The sequence below is a fragment of the Chamaea fasciata genome, unplaced genomic scaffold, assembly GCF_029207755.1.
Source record: "Chamaea fasciata isolate MVZ Bird 193981 ecotype frontalis unplaced genomic scaffold, bChaFas1.0.hap1 SCAF_2, whole genome shotgun sequence".
Classification (NCBI taxonomy): domain Eukaryota; kingdom Metazoa; phylum Chordata; class Aves; order Passeriformes; family Sylviidae; genus Chamaea; species Chamaea fasciata.
In genome coordinates, this window is record NW_027094087.1 from 15355954 (window position 1) to 15378144 (window position 22191).

Below are 22191 nucleotides of genomic sequence, written 5' to 3' on the forward strand. Positions count from 1 at the left end.
AGATGAAAAAAGAGTGGATAAAGATGACTGAAAAAAGGTCTTATTTTTCTTAGGACCAACCTAATTCATGTCTATCATTCTTCTTTCTGGACTAAAGGGGCAAAATTTAGTTAAAAGAGACTTTTTTTTTTTTTTTTTTTTTTTTTTTTTTGCCCAGCCTCAGACAGAAGACAGTGATTGTGTCTGTTAACTGGCTTACATAGCACAGTTGATTTACTCCCCAAACATGAGATGCCTTCTCAGAGAATCAAATATTTGTCTCATTGCTTGGATTTTCTATCCTTTCCCTGAAAACAAAATGAAAACCACAGTCCAGCAGAGGTTGTGACAAAATGAATCGAAGCAAAAGATATTTGTTGTTCTGCTGCAGAATTCCTTGACTGGTTGTGATTCCTTCAAGAACAAATTTGACCTGATAAACAGCTGTAACTTCAGAGCTATGCATAGTCTCAGAGTCTGCAGTTTTCCACATCTACTATATGATGCAGAGCTGGGAAAATTAAAGTTTCTAATGAGCTCCAAGTCAGCAGCCTGGGCTCTATCCTGCAGCTTCCAGCTGATTCAATGTTTGCAAAGAAACGACTCACCTGCAGCACTGTTCAGTTTCTAAAATGCTGATTTATACAATCTTAGCTGGGAAACAGGTGTCTCCTTCATAGGTATTGAACGATGTTTTACTTTTCCATAATCTTACCTTAAAAACTGTTTCCTCCTAAGAAATTTTCTTTCCATCCTTTACCCCAAGTGTTTTCTTTGTTATTATTTCCCTCTGGATAGAAGTGGTAAACCACCATCTCCAGCTGCACACATATCCCTGTCTGCCCTATAATGTAATGAGGAATACACTTAACACAGCCCTGTCCTTGCAGGAGAAATTCCTCCATTGAGATGGATATTGAATCTCATTCTGACCAAACTGTATTCTGGCAGATTCCATGCTACAGTCAGGAATGTAAGAGTTAATGTACAAGTGTCCAGTCATGGCAAATAGAGCAAGTATCATTTGTCATCACTTTTGGTAATCCATTTAGTTTTGGGTTGTGATTTGTGTTTGGTTTCTACTCGAGACACACCTAAAGAAGAGGGAGTCACCTTGTGTTCTTCATGTTGACCCACTCCAAATTATTCTTCAAGGCACTCAGAGGATAGTGGAGTTGGCTTGCCTCAACCACACACAGCTGAGAACTGGAAGTGGTAGGCTCAGGGAGGAAAACATGACTTCTGGGGTCCATAGTTAAAAGTCTTCCAGCAGGGTGGTAAGTGGGAACCTGGCTCTTGGGAACATGAAGCCAATAGTGAGCTCTTACGGTTTGGAATTTCCTTTGTTCCAGGTAGACCTGATGGGAATGAAGTGTCTGTAGCTGCAGGGTAGAAACCAGACTAGGGCCACCCTCCTGCCTGAAACCATGAGTAACTTAAAAATAACAGGCCTAGACAGACCCTTGGGTCAATGTCAAGCATCCAAAAAGGAGCAACAAAAGCACCTCAGATACTTGCTGTGGAATACATCACCATCTCCCTGACACCTGTTAGGCCAATTCCTGTGTTTTGACTAAACCCTCACTCCCCATCTGAGCTTGGGAATCAAACCACATTGGTCTCAAGGACAACATGGGGGTCTTAACAGGTTTGTAAAAGAGAGGTTTCTCCTCTCATTTACAGTCCCATCCCTATTCTGTGGTCTATTATCATTCCAACTCTGCTGTAATTTCTGTGTCCCAGTGCCGCAGGATGGATATATTCAGGGTGATTTACCTTGATTGACCAGTAACAATTTCTCTTATCTAAAGCCAAATTTTGGTTCCAGTGTGAAAATGCTTTGGCTGAGACTCTGCAATCCTTATGACTGATTATCTAACATCACTGCTTATTTTAATTTACCTGAGTTGCAGCTACCCTCACAGCCTACTTCTCCTTGCACTCACTCAGTCCTCACCACCATGATCATCTTCACAAGAGTTTCTTTTCTCAGTGAATTTTGAATTGAAGTCATCTGGCTTGTTTTCTACTTGACTCTCTAAGAAAGCACAACTTACATGATCATATTTTGCACATGCCTGTGTCTGTCTATCTCTTCAAAAAACAATTAAGGATACGTTGTGGTTTAACACTGGCCAAATGCCAGGCACCCACTCTCAAAGTTGCTCACTCACTCTCCCCTGCCTCAGCTAATCACAATAGCATAACTATATATCAATAAAACTTCTCTTAACATACACATAATATTCATCCCTTAATTGTGAGAGCCAACCATCACATTACCTATCTATAACATGGTCTACAACCAGTCTTAGGTTAAGAGAATGAACAGCAGCTCTGAGGCAATGACAGACACAGGAAAAGGCTTTGGTTACATAAACGGCCATTTTTCAGCTCAGTGAAAGAAATAATTAACATCTCTCATGCCCTAGGGACAGTGAAATGCAGCATGGCAGTTGAAACAATGAAATGCCCAGCAAGCCAGTAAGGTTTCTCCAGCTTTCTTCCCAGTAGAGGATACCATTCTACTGGCAATATATTATGCACGTGGCTTTTAGAAAACCTTGATATTCCTCCCCACAAGCAAAACTGTACCAGCAAGATGATTCAACTCTATCCACATGTGCCCGTTTCAGCATTTCTGCTCACCTTTCTCATTTTCTCCAGCTAATGGAGTTGTTTTAAAGATATAGACTAAGGGGAGACAGAGAAACACAGCTTTTGGGGCACATGTGCAGACCTAGGATTAGACTGAACTAAATGACATTGGAGGACTTTTCCAACCTTAATGACGCTGTGATTGAAGAAACTGCTTCTTTTGTTTGATTGTTCACATATTTGATATTTGTATTTGTGATGAAGAGTCAACATTCTACCAAAAAAAAAAAAAAAAAATAGCTTCTTTCCCTTTTTTTTCCTCCTGAGTGAAATGGTCCATTTGAATAACCCAGATACTACCAGCCTCTCAACAGCATGGTATGGAGATGTCTTCCTGGTGGATCAGCAGCTAGTATATTTCAAGAGCAGAAGAAAGAGTTAAAAATATTGAAAACCAGGAGAGAGTAAGCAAAAAACCTTGGAATAAGGATATGTGGAATCTCATGGGGTTTGAGAATTTCCCCTTTGTCAGGGACTGAAATGATTCGTGCCTTCATTGTTAGGAAGGAGTTTTGCCCATGATAGTGAAAACTGTATAAAAAAGCTACAACCACAGAAGCCCACCCCTCCTTGAAGATGCCTGTCTGGAACTTTGGACAGTGAGTTAAGGTGCCTAGATAAGATAAAGTGGACGGTCTTGTTCAATCATCTCAGGTCTAGGGCAAAACAAACAAGGCTGAGGGAGAGGAATGCATCCACAAGAAAGCCAAATGCAGCAGAGAATCATCTCTAGCTGGGTTTGGGGTAGAGGAAACCACAGTCTACAGGTTTACACAGACTTCCCCACAACTGCAGGAGGAGGAAGATGTTTCATGTATGTGGTGTAATCTCTAGTCAGAGGCAGTGAACACCCATCCTCCCTTACAAAAACCAGCCCAGTTGTGAAATCCCCATCACCACAGGCCACATCCATGGGACATTCACATGAGAGGCAGCTGAGAGGGTGTCATAATCCATCAAAGACCCCCCAGAGTGCTCCCCAGACTCATTTCTGAGGCCTTGCACCACAGCATTGCACGTGGTGCAACAGATTCAGAGTCTGCTGCAAGAGACTTGCCCTCCCTGCTCCCCCCTGGAGGTAAGTACCTGGGCATTTCCACCTGGCCTGAGCATATATTAATCCATTGGATTCTATGATTCTTCGGAGACCCTCACCACCAAGAAGACCAGCTGGAGAGGATCGACAGAACATTACTGGGATGTATGGAATAGTGGTATTTTCTTTATTCTGTCTCTGTCACTCTCTTTCTGTTCCCCCACCTCTTTCCTATTTCTTTCTCTTCCTCTCTCTCTCTCTCTCTCATGTATTTACTATCAAGTAAAATCCATTTTATTGACTTTAGCATATGGTCTAGTTTTCACCTCAATGCAGGGAGAGGCATTTTTAATCACTTTAAAAACTGGACTGTAACACCCTTGTTGACACTCATGACACAAATCTTTCCTGTCCCTCTGTGAAGCAGGCATACTTGCTGGAGCAGGACCCAAAAAGCTTGGTGTGCTCCAAGGGGAAAAAGAAAGCAGGACACATGGCTTTTCTCAGCTACAAAGAATTGGCTGGAAATGTAAGAGTTCAGATGAACTCTCCAGCAGGAGAAATAAATCAGGCCATCATAACAGGAGTTATGCAAATTCACTACAGCTTTGTCCTGCCACACTCCTGCAATAAAGCTGGGGTTGGAAGAGGAGTGGGATATAGGAGGAGTTTAGGTCTCCTGGGGAGGGAGGTACTGGCAGAATGAGATTAAAATGGCCCTGACTTGTAAAGGGGAAGCAGGAGAGCAAGAGAAGATATGATAAACCTCCAGTGTCAACCAAGGAAACACTTAGGACTTGCTCAATCTGTGTCAATCATCATTAGGGAGTTAATTTCTCTGCAAAGATTGATGTACTTCGAGAAATCATAGAATCAGAGAATGGTTTGGGTTAGAACCATCATCTAGTTGAACTCCGTTGCTGTACGCAGGGACAACTTTCCACTAGACTGGGTTTCTCCAAGCCTTGTTCAACCTGACCTTGAACACTTCCAGGGATGAGGCAGCCACAGCTTCTCTGGGCAGCCTGTGCCAGGGCCTGACCACCCTCATTGTAAACAACTTCTTCCTTATAGCTAAATTTGTATCAATGTGTAGCAATGAACTGTTATCTAAAAGGATTTCCATTTTGGGACCTCCACTGTCTGCTACCTATGGACCCTGCTGAAGATTTTACGGTGTTAAGGAGGTTGACAGCTTCTCCTATGTAGATCTTCAAGGGTCTAATAAGGAGAGAAATCATATACTGGCCTTTCTTCAGTGGGCATATTTATATTGTTTCCGTCTTTCCCCCTCCTTCTTTCAGAAAAGATGTTGAAACTCAAGTATTTTTGAGACTGCTGATTTTCAGTCAAATTTGCCAAAAAATTGCAGAAGGGCTGAAGAAATGCTGAAGGAAAAGCAAATATATGCTCCCTCCCATATGTTTTAAGATCAACTGCACAAACTTCATCTTTTTAGGATGCAACAAATCACTCCCATCTTCATCAAACTCTGGAAACAAAGAAAAATTGCAGCCCTCAGTATTTCTCAGTAATGGACTTATGTACTTATATATTTCCTATGTGATATCCTATTTCTGCAGAAGAAGAAGTTAAAGCCTACAGCACTGATTTTCTGTAATTTATTTTGTGCTGGATACAGGGTGGTGATTCTTATTAAAAAAAAAAAAAGGTATAAATTGCAAATTATGTGGGCAGGAGATGCTGTGGATGCCTCTAATCTCTGCTGTGACAGCCAGGGGAAAATACAGAGTGTCACATAGAGGTGTAGTATCTCTGTGTGTCTCCAAGTACTACTGATTGTATCATGATAGTGAGATGGTTTTATGGGTGTTTGATTTGACCAGCTTAAACACCAGGGAAGGTCAGGGTGCTTGGTCTGTGACCTGTCCCAAGACTGGGAAAAGTTTCAAGGAACTTGTCTTGGTTTGGGAAGACAGGTATTTGCCAGGTAAAATTACAATCAGAGGCTCTTTGGCAAAGATTTGGGAAATAGGAATAGCAGTTCTTTACTAATATGTAATACAAAGCAAACAAACACAAAAAAAAACCCTCCCCCCCCCCACCAAACAACTACAGCATTAATGACAAACGACAACAGTACCAAGAACCTTGAGGGCTTTGTTTCACAAAACCCAGGGCAGTTTGGTTTCGGCGTCCCTGCAGGATCCTCAGAGCACCAAGCTGAAACAGTGGAAAAGTCCCGGGCTGGTAGCTGGGATGGCAGGGTGTCCCGGCAAGCAGGGGCAGGATGTCCCGGCAGCGCAGGGGGTGCAGGGTCACGCTATAGCAAGAGGAGCAGTGCCGAAGAAGCCGAAGGCGAGGCAGGGCCTGGACCAGCTCCCCACGGGTGGCAGGGAAAACTCAGGATTCAGGCCAAACCGGTGATAGTAGATTTCCTAGGACTGGATTCTTTTGGCCACAGTGAAACTCCTCCAGCCAGCAACAGCCGTTCTCTGCTCGGCGTGCTTTGCGGCGGCTGAGCTCCTCGAGGAGCGGCAGACATGCGTCTCCCCGAACGCCGGAAAAAGAAAAGCACGCAGCTGCCTCAAGCTTTGTCTTTTACCTGCGTTATCTTCCTCTTCTACCTTTGTCTACCTCTCTGTGTCGGTTAAGTACTCTCAAGTATCCAACACATGGTCTCCTTGGTAACTTGTGGGGAAAAAATTCTTTAGAGAAAGAAGGAACAAACCTAACCCCCAACAGAACTGCTCTGCAACAAGCTCAGTGGACACTTGCCAGTGGCAGCAGGCAAGGTTAAAAAACAGCCACCTACTCCAGTTTCTGTGCCTTCAGTTGTCCCCTGTCATCCCAGAGCTCTCCATCACCTGTCTCCATCTCAGGCTTGGGCCAGCTCCATCCCCCTACCCAGAGAGTACCGAAACCCAATATCCCATGTGCCCCTGAGACATTTTGATCCAGCCATCTCCCTTCATTACAGGGTTGATGAGGACAAGATGATTTTGAAATCCCTTTCATGGTGTGGGGATGTAGTCTACTTTGTTCCCCACATGACCCCTTTGTCCAGACCACAGGAGGAGGTGAGAAAACCAATAACTCTTTACCTCTTGTATGTCTGAATGAGCCTGACTTTGAGAGCCTCTTGTGTGGGCCTCTTGTGTAGCTGACAGTGTAGACTTTGGGGAATCCAGTTCGGCCTCTAATTTCACCAAGTCAGGCAATGGTAGAAGAGTAAACAGACAGAAATATAAGACTGCAAAATGGAGCCCTATTTGTAGACAGGATAGGAAACCTGTGCCCTGCTCTTCACACTGTCTGCTCTTCACACTGCCTCCTCTTCCTGTTTGCCTGATGCTTGAACCATAAAACCCTCCAAAGATATCAGTGTTCTCTTAATGTGTGACCACATGTTGCTCAGAAGCAGAGGGCCTTGGAATCATCTGTAGCTTCTATACTCTTCTATAATAAGGCAATGAATAACAGGTACATCAAAGGGTCATTGGGATGCTGTGTCTTGGCATAGCAGAGAATCCTGAGAAAGAATTGAAAATGATATCTTTGTCTGAACTGGGGATTAGAATCACAGATCATAGAATGATGGGGTTGGAAAGGACCTCAAAGCTAATTGTTGGAAATGATAAAAGTTTACAAGAAAGTTTTACAAATATGAATGCTTAGCTGAATGTAGAACCTGGAAACGGAATAGAGATAGAAGCAAGTTTTGATATAGAAGAATAAAAGATGTCTAAATTAAGGATTGCTGAGCTAGTTGTTACTGGACAAATAAGAAAGCAAAGGTTAAGTCAAGTTGGAAAGAGGTTTTCTGGCTAGAGCAAAGGATATGTTGACCGCAAAATGTTTTTAGCAAGCAGAAAGAGGCCTCAAGAAAAGCAGAAGATACCATGAGCAAAACCCCCATGTTTTTACCAAGTAGAAAAAAGATCTAAGAATTTTCCACTGCAAGAAAAGTGAAAAACAACTTTAAGCTTAAACTGTAACATAATGTGGTAATGATGGTAGTTATGCTAGGCTATAGGCAAATGTAAAGGTATTGTGTATGATGGTGACTAGTTTTTATGTATTGAGATGCTCGGTAAAGAAAACTATATAATGCATTGTAACCAGAGTTGAAGTGGCTTCAGGCATGCCAAAGCTGTAGCTGGCAGCTTTAGGCCTGGCTCTGTCACCCACAACCCAGGAATGCTGTAAAATCTTTGATACAATAAACAGCATTTTGAAGAGCCACCTGTTGTCTCAACATCCTTCCTCGATGCTTCTTCTACAGCTAATCTTGTTCCAAACTCCCACCATGGATAGGGACACCTTCCTCTAGATCAAGTTGCTCCAAGTGCCATTCAACCTGGCCTTGAACTTCTCCAGGGATGGAACAGCCAGTTTCTTTGGCCAACCTGTGCCAGTGCCTCACTACCCTCAAAAGGAAGAATTTCTTCCGCTATCCCACCTAACCCTGCCCTCTTGTCAGTGTGAAGCCATTCCTCCTTGTTTTTGTCCCTGCAGGGCTGCCTTCACAAGTATTTCTTGGCAAGTATTTTCTTGTTCATGTGGCAAAGAAAATATCAGTTGCAAGGGAAACCACGGAGCTGAGGTGGTTCTGCTGCACTGGAAGTGACTGGATGTAGTGTAATTTGAAACCAGCCAGAAAGACCAGTTAAGTGTATTGGGTTTTGTTTGTTTTTCAGCCAATGTACAAATTTGTATAGTGGGTTTAGTGTTGGCTATATGCCAACACACCCGCTAGAATTATTTACTCATTTTGTGCTGAGAGATATGGATTAGGAGGAGGGCAAAACAGACTCAAAACTTTAAAGGGTATAAAGAAAAACTTTATTAACCGAATTAAAAGAAAAATAATAAGAAAATCAGAACAAACCTTCCGAACACTTCTCCTCCCCCAACACCCTCTTTTCTTTCCCACTGACAATGCAAAGAGACAAAAGTTGGGACTTTCAGTCAGTTTACCACCTCTAAAACAGTCTGTCTTCAGTTAACTTAGGCAGAGAGTCTTTTTTGCCATGCCATTGAGACTTCTTTACAAGAAACCATTCTCTCATGGCTTTTAATTGGCACAAATAGCAGCCACCTGGAAATCTGCATTCGTGAAGTCCCTCCCATCTCATGCAGCCTCCCCACATCTGCATTCATGGGCCATGTCAAACTTATTAGGGTACTATTTTAAGGATGAGCTGTTCTAACATAAAAACAAAAATTTTTTTAATCCATCCCTGGGAACAGAAGTTTTCTTCTATTCCTAGGGCAAAGTTTCTCATCTCTCTCATCTCTCTCTGTTCAAGCTTCTCATTGGATTACAGCTACTGCAATGTTTGCTTATTTCAACACTGGGGCTTCTGCTCATGGTTGTGGTTAGAATGCTACATCCCTCCAGGGCATTCTATGAATTAAAGGGAAAAAACCAAAGTCTGATATATCAAATATATTTTCACCATAGCCTTACAAAAAGAGTTTCAGCCCAAGACTAAGGCATCTTTTCAATCCAACCTGGCTCCTTCTTCACTGACCTCAGTGTCCCATGTTGTTTGCTCTATGTGTCTTCACCCTTTCCTTTTCTTGATTCAGGAGGGAATTGGTGTTCGCAGGTTCATTTGTTTTTCAAGCTTTATCAATTGAAACAATTTTAATAGAGTTCTGCAGTGTTGAAAGGTTGATCTTGTCCAGGCTCTGCAATTGAAGAATCATTGCATCTTTTGCTGCCAATCATGTGGTCTCTGCTGGCACTGTGCGAGTCATGCTGGCTGCTGGTGCCAGCCCTGTGCCTTTCCTTCATATGGGGTGTCAGGGAAAAAAAAAGAAAAACTGCTGCTGCTTTTGTCCTTCTGTCCACAGCATAGCTGGCTAAAAGTGGCTAAGTAAACAAAGTCCCTTGTAAGTCATGCCAAAATAGCTGTGGCCACATGTCACCACTGCAGTCGAGCTGATTTTGGCTGTGCAGTCCTGGCCATGTGGCTGCACCAGGACTGGGCCAGTGGCAGCCACTCCTGCTGCTTCTGGCCTCAGTGCGCCCCCCCCCCCCCCCAGCACCAGGCCCAGAGCCACTCCCGGTGCTCGTCCCAACCGCAGAGTGGCACCTGGTGCCAATATAGCCCCTGGCCAGCATGACCCAGTAGCGCTGCTGGAGAAAGGACTGGGGGACCCTGCCAGGAAGGAGCCCCAGCTGCCCTGCTGGGACAGGGCCCAGCAGGTTTCCTGGGAAGAGGCTCGGCCCTGCTAGGAAGGGGCCCCAGCCGTCCCCACTGGGACAGGGCCTGGTGGGCTTCCCAGGAAGGGGCCAGCGCCACAGAAGAGCCCAGCGTAGCCCGGCCCGACTTGGCTGCACAGGCCCAGCCCAGTCAGTAACCTGTTCAAAGGCCAGAAGCCAAAAGAGCTTTCCCCACACTTTGTTAATGTTTAAATGCGCTTTTCCACAGAAGCGTGTTCAACTCTTTTAAGTGGTTTAACGGGGTGTCAATCTTCAAAACTAGCCAGCTGATTGGCTCTTCAAAACTAGCTGATTGGCTCCGCTAGGTCCCCACAGGGAACCACCCCCACAGCCCGTGGACTCACCCCAACTAAAAACCCAATCTGTTAAACAACGACACTGGAGAACTTAATTCCCAGCAAGAATTTTGTGGGTTGGTCTTCCCCTTTCCCACAGGGCAAGACACATTAGACATAACCCTGGAAGGCTCTAAGTGAAGGCCCTTCAATGGCAGCAGTTGCTTTGAGAAGAGACGAGCAGTGAGTGTGTCCCCACAGTGGTAGAGGGACTCAGAGAAAATTTGGTCAGGAGACTGATATCTGGAAAGGGGTATAATTTCAGTCCCCTGCTTTCACAGATAACTTTACAAATGTACATATAGGAGATTTGTTTTTTACTCTTTCACCCTCAAAACTCCACCCTGGTCATCCTAGAGCATGATAGTATCCACACACCAATGTAATGTGCCACAAGGCAAGGTTAGGGAGAGACTAGTGATGCCTTAAGTTTTAGCTTTCATGTTTTTCAGATTCTGTGCTGCCTAGGTGTGTAGGTCTGAAATGCATATTAAGTGCTAGTAAACTCTCTTCACAAAGTAGTTAGACAAAACAAATCCTTTTCCTGCTGAAGACCAAGGACAACCGTTACAAGTTTTTGGGCCCAAAAGCACAAACAACGGTGAATTGAAGAGAGAAAACAAGAAGGATGGGACTTCATAATCTGAAGCTATAACTGGACAATTAACCCCAATATGCAAATGGACCAAAACTTACAAAAGTGTGAGACCTCGTGACCGGTCGTCCATGTTTTGTGACCATTTTGGGTCCATCTTGGGTGTAGCCCTGACCAGGCTCTTGTTCTGCCCTAGGTGTATCCTTTTAAGGCCTTTTAATAAATACCTTCTTTATTCTCTTAGCTCTTTCTAGTCTCTGTTCCAGGTCAGCCTTCTCAAGGCATCACCAGGACTTTGCTAGCTTCTGGAAGTTCACACATCCTGCATACCTCCTGCCTCTGCAGAAAACATGCTTATGGAAAAGCCTGCTGCACAAATGCTCTGGTTTTAGAGCACTCTTAGAGGAGGTAATTTTGCAGTTCAAAGTAATGGAGCCAGAGCAATGCCTGAGCCATGGAAAGATGCTTTTGGGCATCTTTACAGCACCAGAGCCTGTCCTCTTTGGAATACCTGCTGAAATGCAATCATAGCTGTCCTGGGATCCAAGAAAGAAGCTTGATGGTTCACTCCAGCCAAAAATGGTACACAATGGGGCTGTGAGTCTTCCAGCTGCTACCCAGGGATGCCATGGTACTCTGAGATGGGAGGAGAGGGATCATCTCTGGGAGGATGAAGCAGAGGCAGTGGTGGAGCTTTTGGGTCCTGCTGCAGCTTGGTGCTCTTCGTGATCCCACAGTGCTGTCCAGGAGACAGGAGGCCTAGCTGGACCATATTTCAGCATTATGGGAACTTCATGGTAGCTCCCCAAACTGGCTGCTCTGGAACTGCAGAGAAGTGTCCAGTGTGGTATCTGGAAGACTAAATGAGAATCTATGAGAGGCAAAATAAAAAGTCTGGTCCTAGAGAATAGAAATAAATTCCAGAGATGGGAAACTTCCCTGGGAGGAGAAAAGAGATAACCAGATTACCTTTCTTCCTTCTTTAATTTCTATAAACATGAAAAGAAATTAGACAAAACAATAGGTTTATAGCCAGCCTTGGAAGAGCAGATGTCCAATACTTGGGGGAGTTTTGGTTGTTTTTTGGTGAGAGACATCCCCATAAAGCTCCCCCACACTTGGACAGGAATATCATTAAAACAGGTATCTTTGTTTTTATGAGATGCTGGAATTACGATGTCTCTTTTCTGTCTGATATGAGTGTTAATTTGTCAGTAGGGCTCGTCTGCACTCCTCAACTTCTCTTTATAGAAACAGAACCACCTCTACTGGGCAGTGTTTGCTCAAGGAAGAGTGGGTGCAGAGGGACCAGAATAGGCCCTGAAATTCCATATTTAGTAAAAGACCTGTGGGAGAAGATTTTAATTTTTCACTCTCAGGTAAATTTCCTCCTATATACAAACCAACTTATGCTCCCTTATCCTTTTTTTTTCCTCCTATGTGCAGAGCCTCTTCAGCCAGAGAAGCCCATCAGCCATCTTATATTGCTTGATTTAGAGTGAGTAGTAATGGGTCATTGCATCCTGTGGAGAGGATTGTCTGTTCCTCTTGCACCTCCATTTCTCCTTCCTCACAGTCCCCTGAAGGAACCACTTTGAAGAAACAACCCCTGTCATGTGCAGACTAGTCTTTGAGAGGCAGACTCCTCTTTAGGGGATGCATCCCAGAAGGTCAGCTTATTGTTTAGTCCATATGTCACTTCATGTGAACTGCAACATGACAACTCCATCACAATTTTCGTGATATCCTGTGTCTTACATTACACTAACATCAACACTTTAGAATTGCACAGAAAGAGAGGAGGTTATGTGTTGCCAGCTCTAGGTCAGAAAACATAACAACAGGAATTCCTTCTTTATTAACAGAAAGCCTGACTTCAAGTTAACAGTCTGTTTCATTATAGTCAGAGCTTGGAAAGGGAGGACTATCATGGTTTTGATGCAAATGGATTTGTGCTCATATGTCTTTTTTCACTCAGAGGTTGCCATTACTACTGGATCAAGGAGTGGGCTGTCCCCCATGGATGGGCCTCATCCTTTGAATTGGAAAGAATTTCTGTTAGTTCCCACCAATCTCTGTGGAAAACAGCTTCACAGCTCACAACTCTTTAATAAAGGTCTTATTGTCACAAACTGGTACTGACCTACTGCTCAGTTCAGAGTGTCCTAGGTGTGGACACTTTGCCCCTGCCAGCACAAGGGACTCATAAACAGGTAGGTTTGAGAGTCAGGGTGTGATTCAGACATGTAAACTTGGGTGCCTCTGTGATGTTTGCTCTGCCTTTGTTCTTGATGGATATCTATGTAGTCAACCATTCCTACAGAGTTTGTTTAACCCAGTTTATTTAATCCAACTGGTGAAATGCAAGCTTTAGTGCCTAGAGCATGCCTGGAGTATCTAAGATACCCAAATGACCCTGAAAACGCAACAAAATGTATATGAAAGACTATTGCCCTTCTGCAGTGCCATCTGCCCAGCTTAAACACTTCTGCTGGGCAACAGGGTCCTGCTCCAGGTGAACAGGTCTTGAAGTTCCACAGTCTGAAGGCATTTCATGAAGGCACTTCATGCTAGAGCTTCCCCATGCATAACTTTCATGGTTGCCTCTGCATGTGATGTTATTTCCACTCCCTGCTCCAGTGCGGGAGATATGAATAGGTCTAATGGACAGATGTTCTCTAATCTCAGTCCTGTCTTTTCTGCAATAGGTAGGACTTTTCTGCCCAAATTTAAGTGTCTTTAATGTACTGGTTGTCATCTGAGTTCAGCATCTAAATGACTTCTACACTCCATGGGAAGGACCAGACTCACCCTGTCATCATTCATCAAAATATAGGGAAAACCACCAGATCAGATGATCTATACTTCAGACCAGCCTCTTCTTTGCCCTATAGCAGACTCCAGACACCTAGTTCAACATCAAGGGTTCATCTATCTGCTTGTAGGCATCTAGTGCAAGCTGATGCTGTAGAGCTTCCTTCTTGATCTCCAGCTTCCAACATAGGAGAACATTAGTGTCTTGTAGGTTTGGGGTGATGCCTACCATCTTTAAGTATTTATAAATGTACCATGCATTGATCTGACTACATTTCCATTATGATTTCTTTGCTTCTTGTCTTAATATCTTCCATTTATTACCTGTATTGTCACTTGAATTAGCCCTGACGGAGGAAAAAAAGGAAACATTTCTGGACTGCCCCTCGACTTCAGCACAGGCTAACCACAGACTCAGACCTCCATTTTCACTTTTTTCCATCATTACCAAGTGGCAAAGGCCACTCCTGGCTGTTACTCTGGCCCCTATCACAGCCTTCTGGCAATTATGTAACCTCTGTTTTCTTATCTGTCACATAGCAAAGATAGTGTGGCTTCGCCTGGAGTTTGCAGCAAATGTTTGTACAGTGTTGGGAGATATTTGAATGAAAGGCACTACAGAGCTATTAAATAATCATGCTATATACTGTTCTTTTTCAAGTGGGTCCCCTTAACAATGTAGTGTGATTCTAGCACCATATTTGACATTCAACTACCACATCTCCCACATCCCTCTGGAGCTGAATGTCCTCTGTGCAACTTCACGGCACTGGAGGTAGAGCACTTATGTTTGCCTTGTTTCATAAAACACACTTGCCTCCTTTTCTCCTTTCCTAGACTGGTTTTCCCCCAGGAAATCCACACAGTCTGGTGGAATTTGCTCAAGGCAGGATTAGAATAAAGTTCTGTTGAGCTGCACTTCTAGAATTGGACAAGACTCTTCTTTCTGATGCTCTTGAATGTCACCCTGAAAATTTGCAAGGGCAGAAGACAATACAGTGAGGAGACTTGTATTCTTAGCAATTTTCTTATTGAAGTGATTTATCTTTCCGGTCTCATTTAATTTCATTACTTTCAAGTTGGCCCTTTAACTTACTTTTAGGGGAAAGAAACTTGGTGATGTTATTCATTCAATGCACTGCCAGAGTCTATGCTGAAAGAAATTATATGCTATATATACTCTTGATGATCTCTCTGGGCAATTAAAAACTCCAGTCTCTAGAAGAAAATGTCTAATTTTACCCTTTTTTTTTAAAAAAAAATTTTATTACTATCAGGACAGATGGTGATGTTCAAGTCACCACCAGTTAGGCACTGGTTGCTCTGGCCTCTGTCGTATGCCGAGTACCATTTTGAATGGTTTGCCTCCTGGTTGTGATGCACACAATGTATCTAGATACTGCACTGTGCAAAACATAACTGGAAACCATCTGAAAATGTGTGTTCTTGAAGAATTTCTGATGCTTTTTATTCAGATATTTCTAGACAGCCTGGGAACACCAGAGGGAGTTGACTTTCCAGCAGGGTTTGAGTGGACTCAAATCCAGACAGAAATGAGAAGAACAAAGAACGACAGGAAGCAGAGTCTGATTGTGATGAATTTCTATCTCAAAGCTGATGGCTTGTTAAACTGATTTATTTTAAGATTGTCCTTTTTTTTCTGTTTCCCCTTTAAAATTCCCTTGGGCTTTTTGTACAATTTGTCTACTACAATCTGCTATGTACATCACCTGCTCTGTAGAAATCAGTTAATAGGATAAAAATTAAGAAGAAATTGTTTAGCTTGAAATCATTCCTTTCTCTGTATCATTATTTTAATGTTGAAATAGGAACATAATATTTTTGGAGACCTTTAGTTTCCTGTCAAAACTGTTTGAAAAATCAACAAGTGGAGAAATCTGTGAGGGGCAGGTAGATGACAGACTGAATGACCACATAAATTTAAATTCTTGTGGGGAAGTTTATATACAAAATGGTAAAATGAACTCATAGGGGGTTCCCTCACTGTATTTCCTGTACTGAATGGACGAGAAACGAATTCTGGAAAACCTTAACCCAGATTTGAACCTGGGGACTGAGGCTATCTTTTAAATAAATTCAATTTTTTTAGAACAGATCTTGATTAAACAAACACTTCATAGATTCTGAAGCACTTTCTTTAGTGCCAAGCATATCTCATTTGTCCATAATGTGCTCATCACCGGAAGAAATCTGAATGACTTGTCCACACGGTGAGGATATTATAGAACCCTAATTGTTCAGTCTTTGTTGATTAGCCTAAAACAAAGGAGTAATGGTCCCAGTGCAGAGCAGGAGTTATCCTGGGAGAAGATATCAGTAGTTAAACTTACACAGTATGATTTCAGAAAGAAACCATAGAATCATAGCATGGTTTGGGTTAAGAGGGATCTTAAATCTCATCTTATCTTAACCCCTTGCCTTGGGCAGGGAACCTTCCACTAGACCAGGTTGCTTCAAGCCCTGTACAACCTGACAATTGATGCTCTTGGAAGACTGGGGCAGGTGCATGAGATTGACCATAAAAACCAAAAGTACATACGTTTCATTACTGTCTCACGCTGTCCAATAAAATGCGAAAAGATCTGGGGTATGTCATCTGTTCAGGAAGTCCAGTGGATGCTACTGTAGGTTGTTTCCTTGCAAGGAGGATGATTACAAGCTAGGAGGAAACCTGAGAGAGTGAGACGTGTACTGCAATGGTGAGAGTCCTGAGACCATTGGGTTGGAAGTCACACTTGGGGATACCTTAAAGGAAACACAGTGTCAGCTGAATACTGACTATTCAAAGGGTTTCAAAATTCTGGGGACAAGTGTTTCAGAAGTGCACACAGATCCCTCCAGTTGTCCTTTCTCTGGGACCACATTCTTCATCTCTGGCAGTAGGTAATGTGCTAAATGCAGAGACCCTTATTTAGGTGCTCAGCAAAGCAATGTTTGGACAGACAGGATTACCTTGCTCCTGGTTTATGAAGTTCATACCTTGCGTGGCACATTTATCACCCCTCTTCCCTCTTGGAATAGGGGGAAGGGAACCGTAGGAGGGAAAAGAAAGGGGAAGACAAGAGAGGAGGGACCCAGACAAGGGAGGGAACTTGTGGAACATGTCTTCCCATCCTGAGCGATTTATTTTTCTTCTGGGAAATACTGAAACTTCCAAGTTGAAATTAATGGCACAAAAACACTTTCCAGGTGCTCATAAATGCACAAGTGCAATAAATCAAAGAAAGAGGAATCTTACAGCCTAGGGAGAAAAAAAAAAACCATGCAGAAGTGCTGTGTTTCCTCTCATAGGACAGTCTCCAAGTTCCTGTGATGCACTGTGTCAGAGTTTGTCCAAGGATGTGATATGCCTCACAACTGTCTCCAATGATTGAGGACTGAGACCCCAGACTCTGAAAGGAGCCCCTGGCCTGGCTGAGGTGGAACGCTTGCCAAGCCTCAGAGGACTGGCGTGCAGCCCCATGAGAACGGAACACAAAAACAATGGCACAAGGGACTGAGCCCAGGCCACCTGTCTGAACTGGTCTGTCCATGACGGAAGTATGGTTTGCAGCTTGTTTCTGAGCATTCAACCTTCACACAGGTGGTTCCTGCTTTGGCTCTGTGCCCCTCGCTTCGGTTACCTATAAAAACCCCGGAGATCCCCGCTCACTTTTGTGATCACCCCACTGGAGAAGATCATGTCAATAGGCATCTTCACGCCTCGAGGACTTGTCCCTCCATGTTGGTAGCTATAATCCCCTTCCCCTCTTTCTCTCTCTTTCTCACTATTCTTTATTTCTCTCCCCACTATTGCATTTGTTGGCACTAAATAAAGGTGCATCTTGGTTGAGTAAACTGAGTTGTCCCCCACTGTCTTTTGCGCCTTGAGATCCTTAAAATGAACCATCAGGTTTCCCGCATATATTTGCAGACTCTGACAACTGAGGGCATGTTTTGGGCTGCACAAGGAGCTTTCTTGGGCCAGTTGAATCTGTTGGTAGAGGAACCTGGTGTAGGAGCTTGTTCTCTGGGTCTGAAGCACAATGAGCAAGACGTGGAGAGGGCCAGAGGGACAAAAATGACCAAGAGGGAAAACTGGTAAAGCCAGATGACAGAATCACCTGTTATCTATAATGAAGAGAGATCTTTGTTCTCACTCTGTGACCCCAAAACTCTAGGCCACCTCTCTACCAACATCTCAATATCCTACAAGATTACATTTACTCAGCTCTTTTTGAAGGGGTACAGAGCCAGCCTTAAGGCAGATGATGCACCATGAGCTCTGGCTCTGACTTCCATATTGTCCCCCTATTGGTGATGAGGATGGAGAGTTGCATCAAGCTTAGGCTTTGTACCCTTCTGCAGGGAAGTACAGCTCCATCCCACTCCACGGATAAGCCCAAGTCAGGGCACATGTGATTTCATGCCACATGAAGATACAACATCTTTGACATCAGCCAAACGCTTTGGAGGATATGGAATTGTAACCTAAGGGATGTTGTTGCCCCTTGGCAACTAACACAGGGCATAAATGTCCAGCTCTGGGGCTCCAAAAATAAAAAGGATGTGGAATTTTGGAGCAAGTCCAGCAGAGTCCATGGACATATTTCAAGAGCTGAAGCCCCTCTGCTCTGGAAACTGGGAGAGCTGGGGAGAGCTGAGGGTCACCTGGAGAGGAGAAGGCTCCAGGGAGACCTTGGAGTCCCTTTCAGTGCCTAAAAGGGCTCTAAGAGCTGGAAAGGGACTTTGGACAAGGGGCTGGAGGGACAGGACAAAGAAATGGCTTCTCACTGGCAGAGGGCAAGGTTGGATTGGATATTGGAGTGCAGTTCTTGGGTGTGAGGTTGTTGAGGCTGTGGCATGGGTTGCCCAGAGAAACTGGAGCTTCCCCATCCCTGGAAGTGTTCTAGGCCAAGTAGGATCAAGCTTAGAGCAACCTGACCTAGTGGAAAGGGGAGTTGGAATAGATGACCTTTAAAAGTCCATTCCAACTGAAAGTATTCTGTGACTCTATGCTATGTTTGAATGAGTTGCTGTTGTCTTAAGGAATCATTGTCAGTTTATGGCTGGTTTCCTCTCATGAAGGCTTCTGGGCAGAGTGGTTTGCTCTTTTGTGGTTACTGAACACCAAAGAAACACCTGATCCAGGGTAATGGTGGCCCTTTTCACCTGCAGCCTTCACACAAGAGCTCCTTCAGTGGCCATCATCCCAACAATGCTGACCTTATTCTAGCATCTCCACAACAATTTCTTACTTATTTGTTTGTTTGCTTGTCTGTTTATTTATTTGAAACGAGAGAACTTGTGTCTCAAGTACTACTGGGGTTTTCATTAAAAGAATTTGCAGTGCCATGTGGAAAATGGGTCATTTGAACTCTTGGAAAATGGAAGCATCTAGAATGTGTTTTTGTAGAAACAATTCCCCATCTTTTTCAAACATTACCTCCCTCACATCATTAAATAAATAATATTATGTGTTATTATTTCTTGTTACTCTATGCTATTAATAATTGCTGATTGCTAATGATAACTATTATTTATTATTGAGGTAACACCTGGAAACTTTGGGGCAACTCTGAATTACATCATGCCAGAAGTTATGCAAATATACTGGAGAAATCCAGTCTTGACTTTCTTTTCTCTGTGTCTCAAGTGGTCCTGGGCTTGGGCCCAGCAAGCAAGTTATCCATTCCTGATTTGCTGGCAGCTGTGGAGAGCACAATGAGTCAGTTCCCTACTTGAGATGAACCACTGGTCAATTAAACTTTTACTGTAAATCTCTGGGCATGAGAAATGAAATGTTTATGAGCTAATGTTAAGAGCGCTAGGGCTAAAGGAGAACAAAAGCCCTCCACTATTGTAACAGGGGAAAATGAGAACCCAATTCTCATTAATAAACAAAGAGCAGGATGTAATTAATAAATGGCTCTAAACCTGCCAGATTATGGAATTCCTTTCTAAATATGTGTAGTGGTTTTAAGTTCACTTATTTCGGATTCCCCAAATTATGTGTAGCGGTTTGAGTGTCTACTAGAATTATTTACTCTTTTTGTGCTGTGAGATAGGATTAGGAGAGAAGCAAAGCAAGCTCAAAACTTAAAAGGGTATAAAGACACATTTATCAACAAAACTACAAGAGAGAAAAAAAATAATAAGAATCAGAAGAAAACTTTAAAAATGCTTCTCCTCTCCCCCAACAGCTTCTTTTCTTTCTCACAGACAGCGTATAAAGACAAAACTTGGAACTCTAGGTCAGTTTACCACTTATAAAACAGTCTTCCATCAGTTCTTTTAGAGAGAGGTCTCTTTTAGTCTGCCACGGAACTTCCCACAAGACAAGAAAGAACAGTCCTCTAGTGGCCTTTTAACCATCACAAAAGCAGCTGCCCGGAAATCTGCATTTGTGAAGTCCCTCCCATATTACACAACTTCCCACAGCTGCATATGGCTCATGGGGTACCATTTTAAAGATGAATGGTTCCATAAGCAAAGGTTTTTCTTCATCTCTAGGAACAGAGATCTTCTCTCTTTCTAGGGGCAGATCTTCATCTCATATCTCTGTCTCTGTTCGAGTTTCTCATAAGATCACAGCTACTTCAATATTTACTTAGTCCACCACAAGTGCCTTTGCTTATATCTGCAATTTGAATACTCTCATCTCCCCAATGCATATTTTTCCATGACTTAAAGGGATATTCTAGTATATTACAGTCCATCACCATGGCTGCCAAAAGAATTTCAGCCTAAAGTAAGGCATCTTCTCATTCTCTTCCATCTAAGATGTAACTCTTCCTTCACTGACTTTGATGTCTTCATATTGTCTCTCTACATGCTTTCACTCTGTCTTTTCTCTCACTGAGAGAGGATTTAATGTTTTGCGAGTTTCATCTGTCAGGGAAAGAACTAGCATTCTCCCAGGTCTGCAGAGGGCATGATGGCTCTTCCAGGCAGTGGCCAAAGGTGGTAAAATCAGGCCACGCTGAGGCTAGGCCAGGATCTCAGGATTCTGGCTGCTGCAGGGCCACCGACCTGGCTCCAGTGCCACCTTTGATCTCAGCTACATGATCTCTCACGCGGCTGGGAGAAGGGCCCAGCCCAGTTAGGCCTCCCCGGTGCTGCGGCTTTAGTGACAGGATGTTAGCAACCGCTCGGGCCCAATCCGGCTGAGAATGGGGCATACTCTCCTCCCTCCTCCTGCCCGTGAGCTGCTGGGCCCAATCCAGCTGGTACTCCTGCAGCGGCAGGGCCTGTCCAGGCCACACCAGGCCCAGGGGCCATGCAGTGGAGAAGGGCCAGCCCTGCCGGCCCCTGTTACCTCTTCCCTGGCTGGAAGAAAAGAGAATTTTCCCCAGGATTTCTCTGATTTTAACATGTGTATTCCCAGAGGCATGTCAACTTCCTACTTGTTTAACTAGATATCAATATTCAAACTTAGTTACTGACTGGTTAATCACAGCTTTTCTTAGAAAAATCACTTCCATGGGTTTCTTCCTTTCCTCATCAAATGTCAGTAAATGAAAAACCACCACAGTATGTAATTAGGAAGAGAAAAAATGAGAAAAAATTAAGTTGATAAGGACAGGCTTGGAAACTTTGAAAGTATACAAAATGTAGTACCTGTCTGACATTTATCCTGCCTCTTAAAGGCATTTAACTAAAGAGTTAAGGAATCACTGTGGAGTATGTGGAAGTGTGGCCATGGTATATAAAAGCAAATGTTTCTAGTTTGCTTTTATGTGGCAGAAGTTGTCTGCTGTGCTTATCATGGTGCAAATACAGCAGAGCCCCATGCCCAGAGGACAGAGGGAAGCACACTAGTGGATCTGGTCTGTGACACCATCCCAGGGGGAAATTTGTAACATGCAGGGAAAAAAGAAATATTTCTGGATCTTCCAGAATTTGAGGAATAAAACGCTCTGCTACAAAACAACCATACTGATCAGATTAGTAGTGGAGAAAAATGGAACACAGAAAACAAGTATATTATGGTTTAAAACTACTTCTAACTACTGGTAGGTCAATCACTTCACAACTTTTTGATGTCTTGGACCTCATACTCACTTAAGGGCAAAAGTCTCAAGGGAACCCCAATAAAAGTGGGAAGTTGGCAAGATCAAAACGCAGATCCAATCAGTATGATCAATGCTATGTTCTCCGTTTATTCTGTGTAAGATGGCAGGTTTTATACAGTCTACATAGTTTACAGTTACAGGTGTATTCTCATTGGCATACAGCACAGTAAAGAATGTAAACAGTTATTGTTAAATAAACTCTTAAGGCAGCTACTGTGTCCATACCAATTACTGTACTTGCTAACTACTATAAAACCCTCTCACCCTTGCTAACACCTTAAGTTATAATTTCAGCTGCACCACACTCTTGGCACTGAATTTCTACCTGCGCCACTAACTCCTACAGGCCTCAGGATGAGGCCCAGTCTGGGTGATTCAATTACTGTCTATATCTGCTACATAAGGGGCCCCAAAAGCTCTCCCTTTTATCTTCCTGAGGTGCAACACAGGAGGGGTGTGGAAGGACCCACCAGCCCCAGATTGAGTAGCACTCTCTCCTGAAC

General features: G+C 43.5%; 1 protein-coding gene across 4 annotated transcripts in view; it reads left to right on the forward strand.

Moving 5' to 3' along the window:
* The window catches only part of UVRAG (UV radiation resistance associated), a 282645-nt gene that overhangs the window by 129501 nt on the left and 130953 nt on the right, over nt 1–22191 (forward strand). Inside the window, exon 15 of one of the 4 annotated variants that reach the window (XM_066208724.1) lies at nt 17218–17445. The exons of the other annotated variants lie outside the window; for them this stretch is intronic. Coding sequence (XP_066064821.1) covers nt 17218–17263 — 46 coding nt within the window. The 3' untranslated portion in view covers nt 17264–17445. Of the gene's footprint in view, nt 1–17217; nt 17446–22191 lie in introns of those variants that run through there. 4 annotated transcript variants of the gene reach the window in all.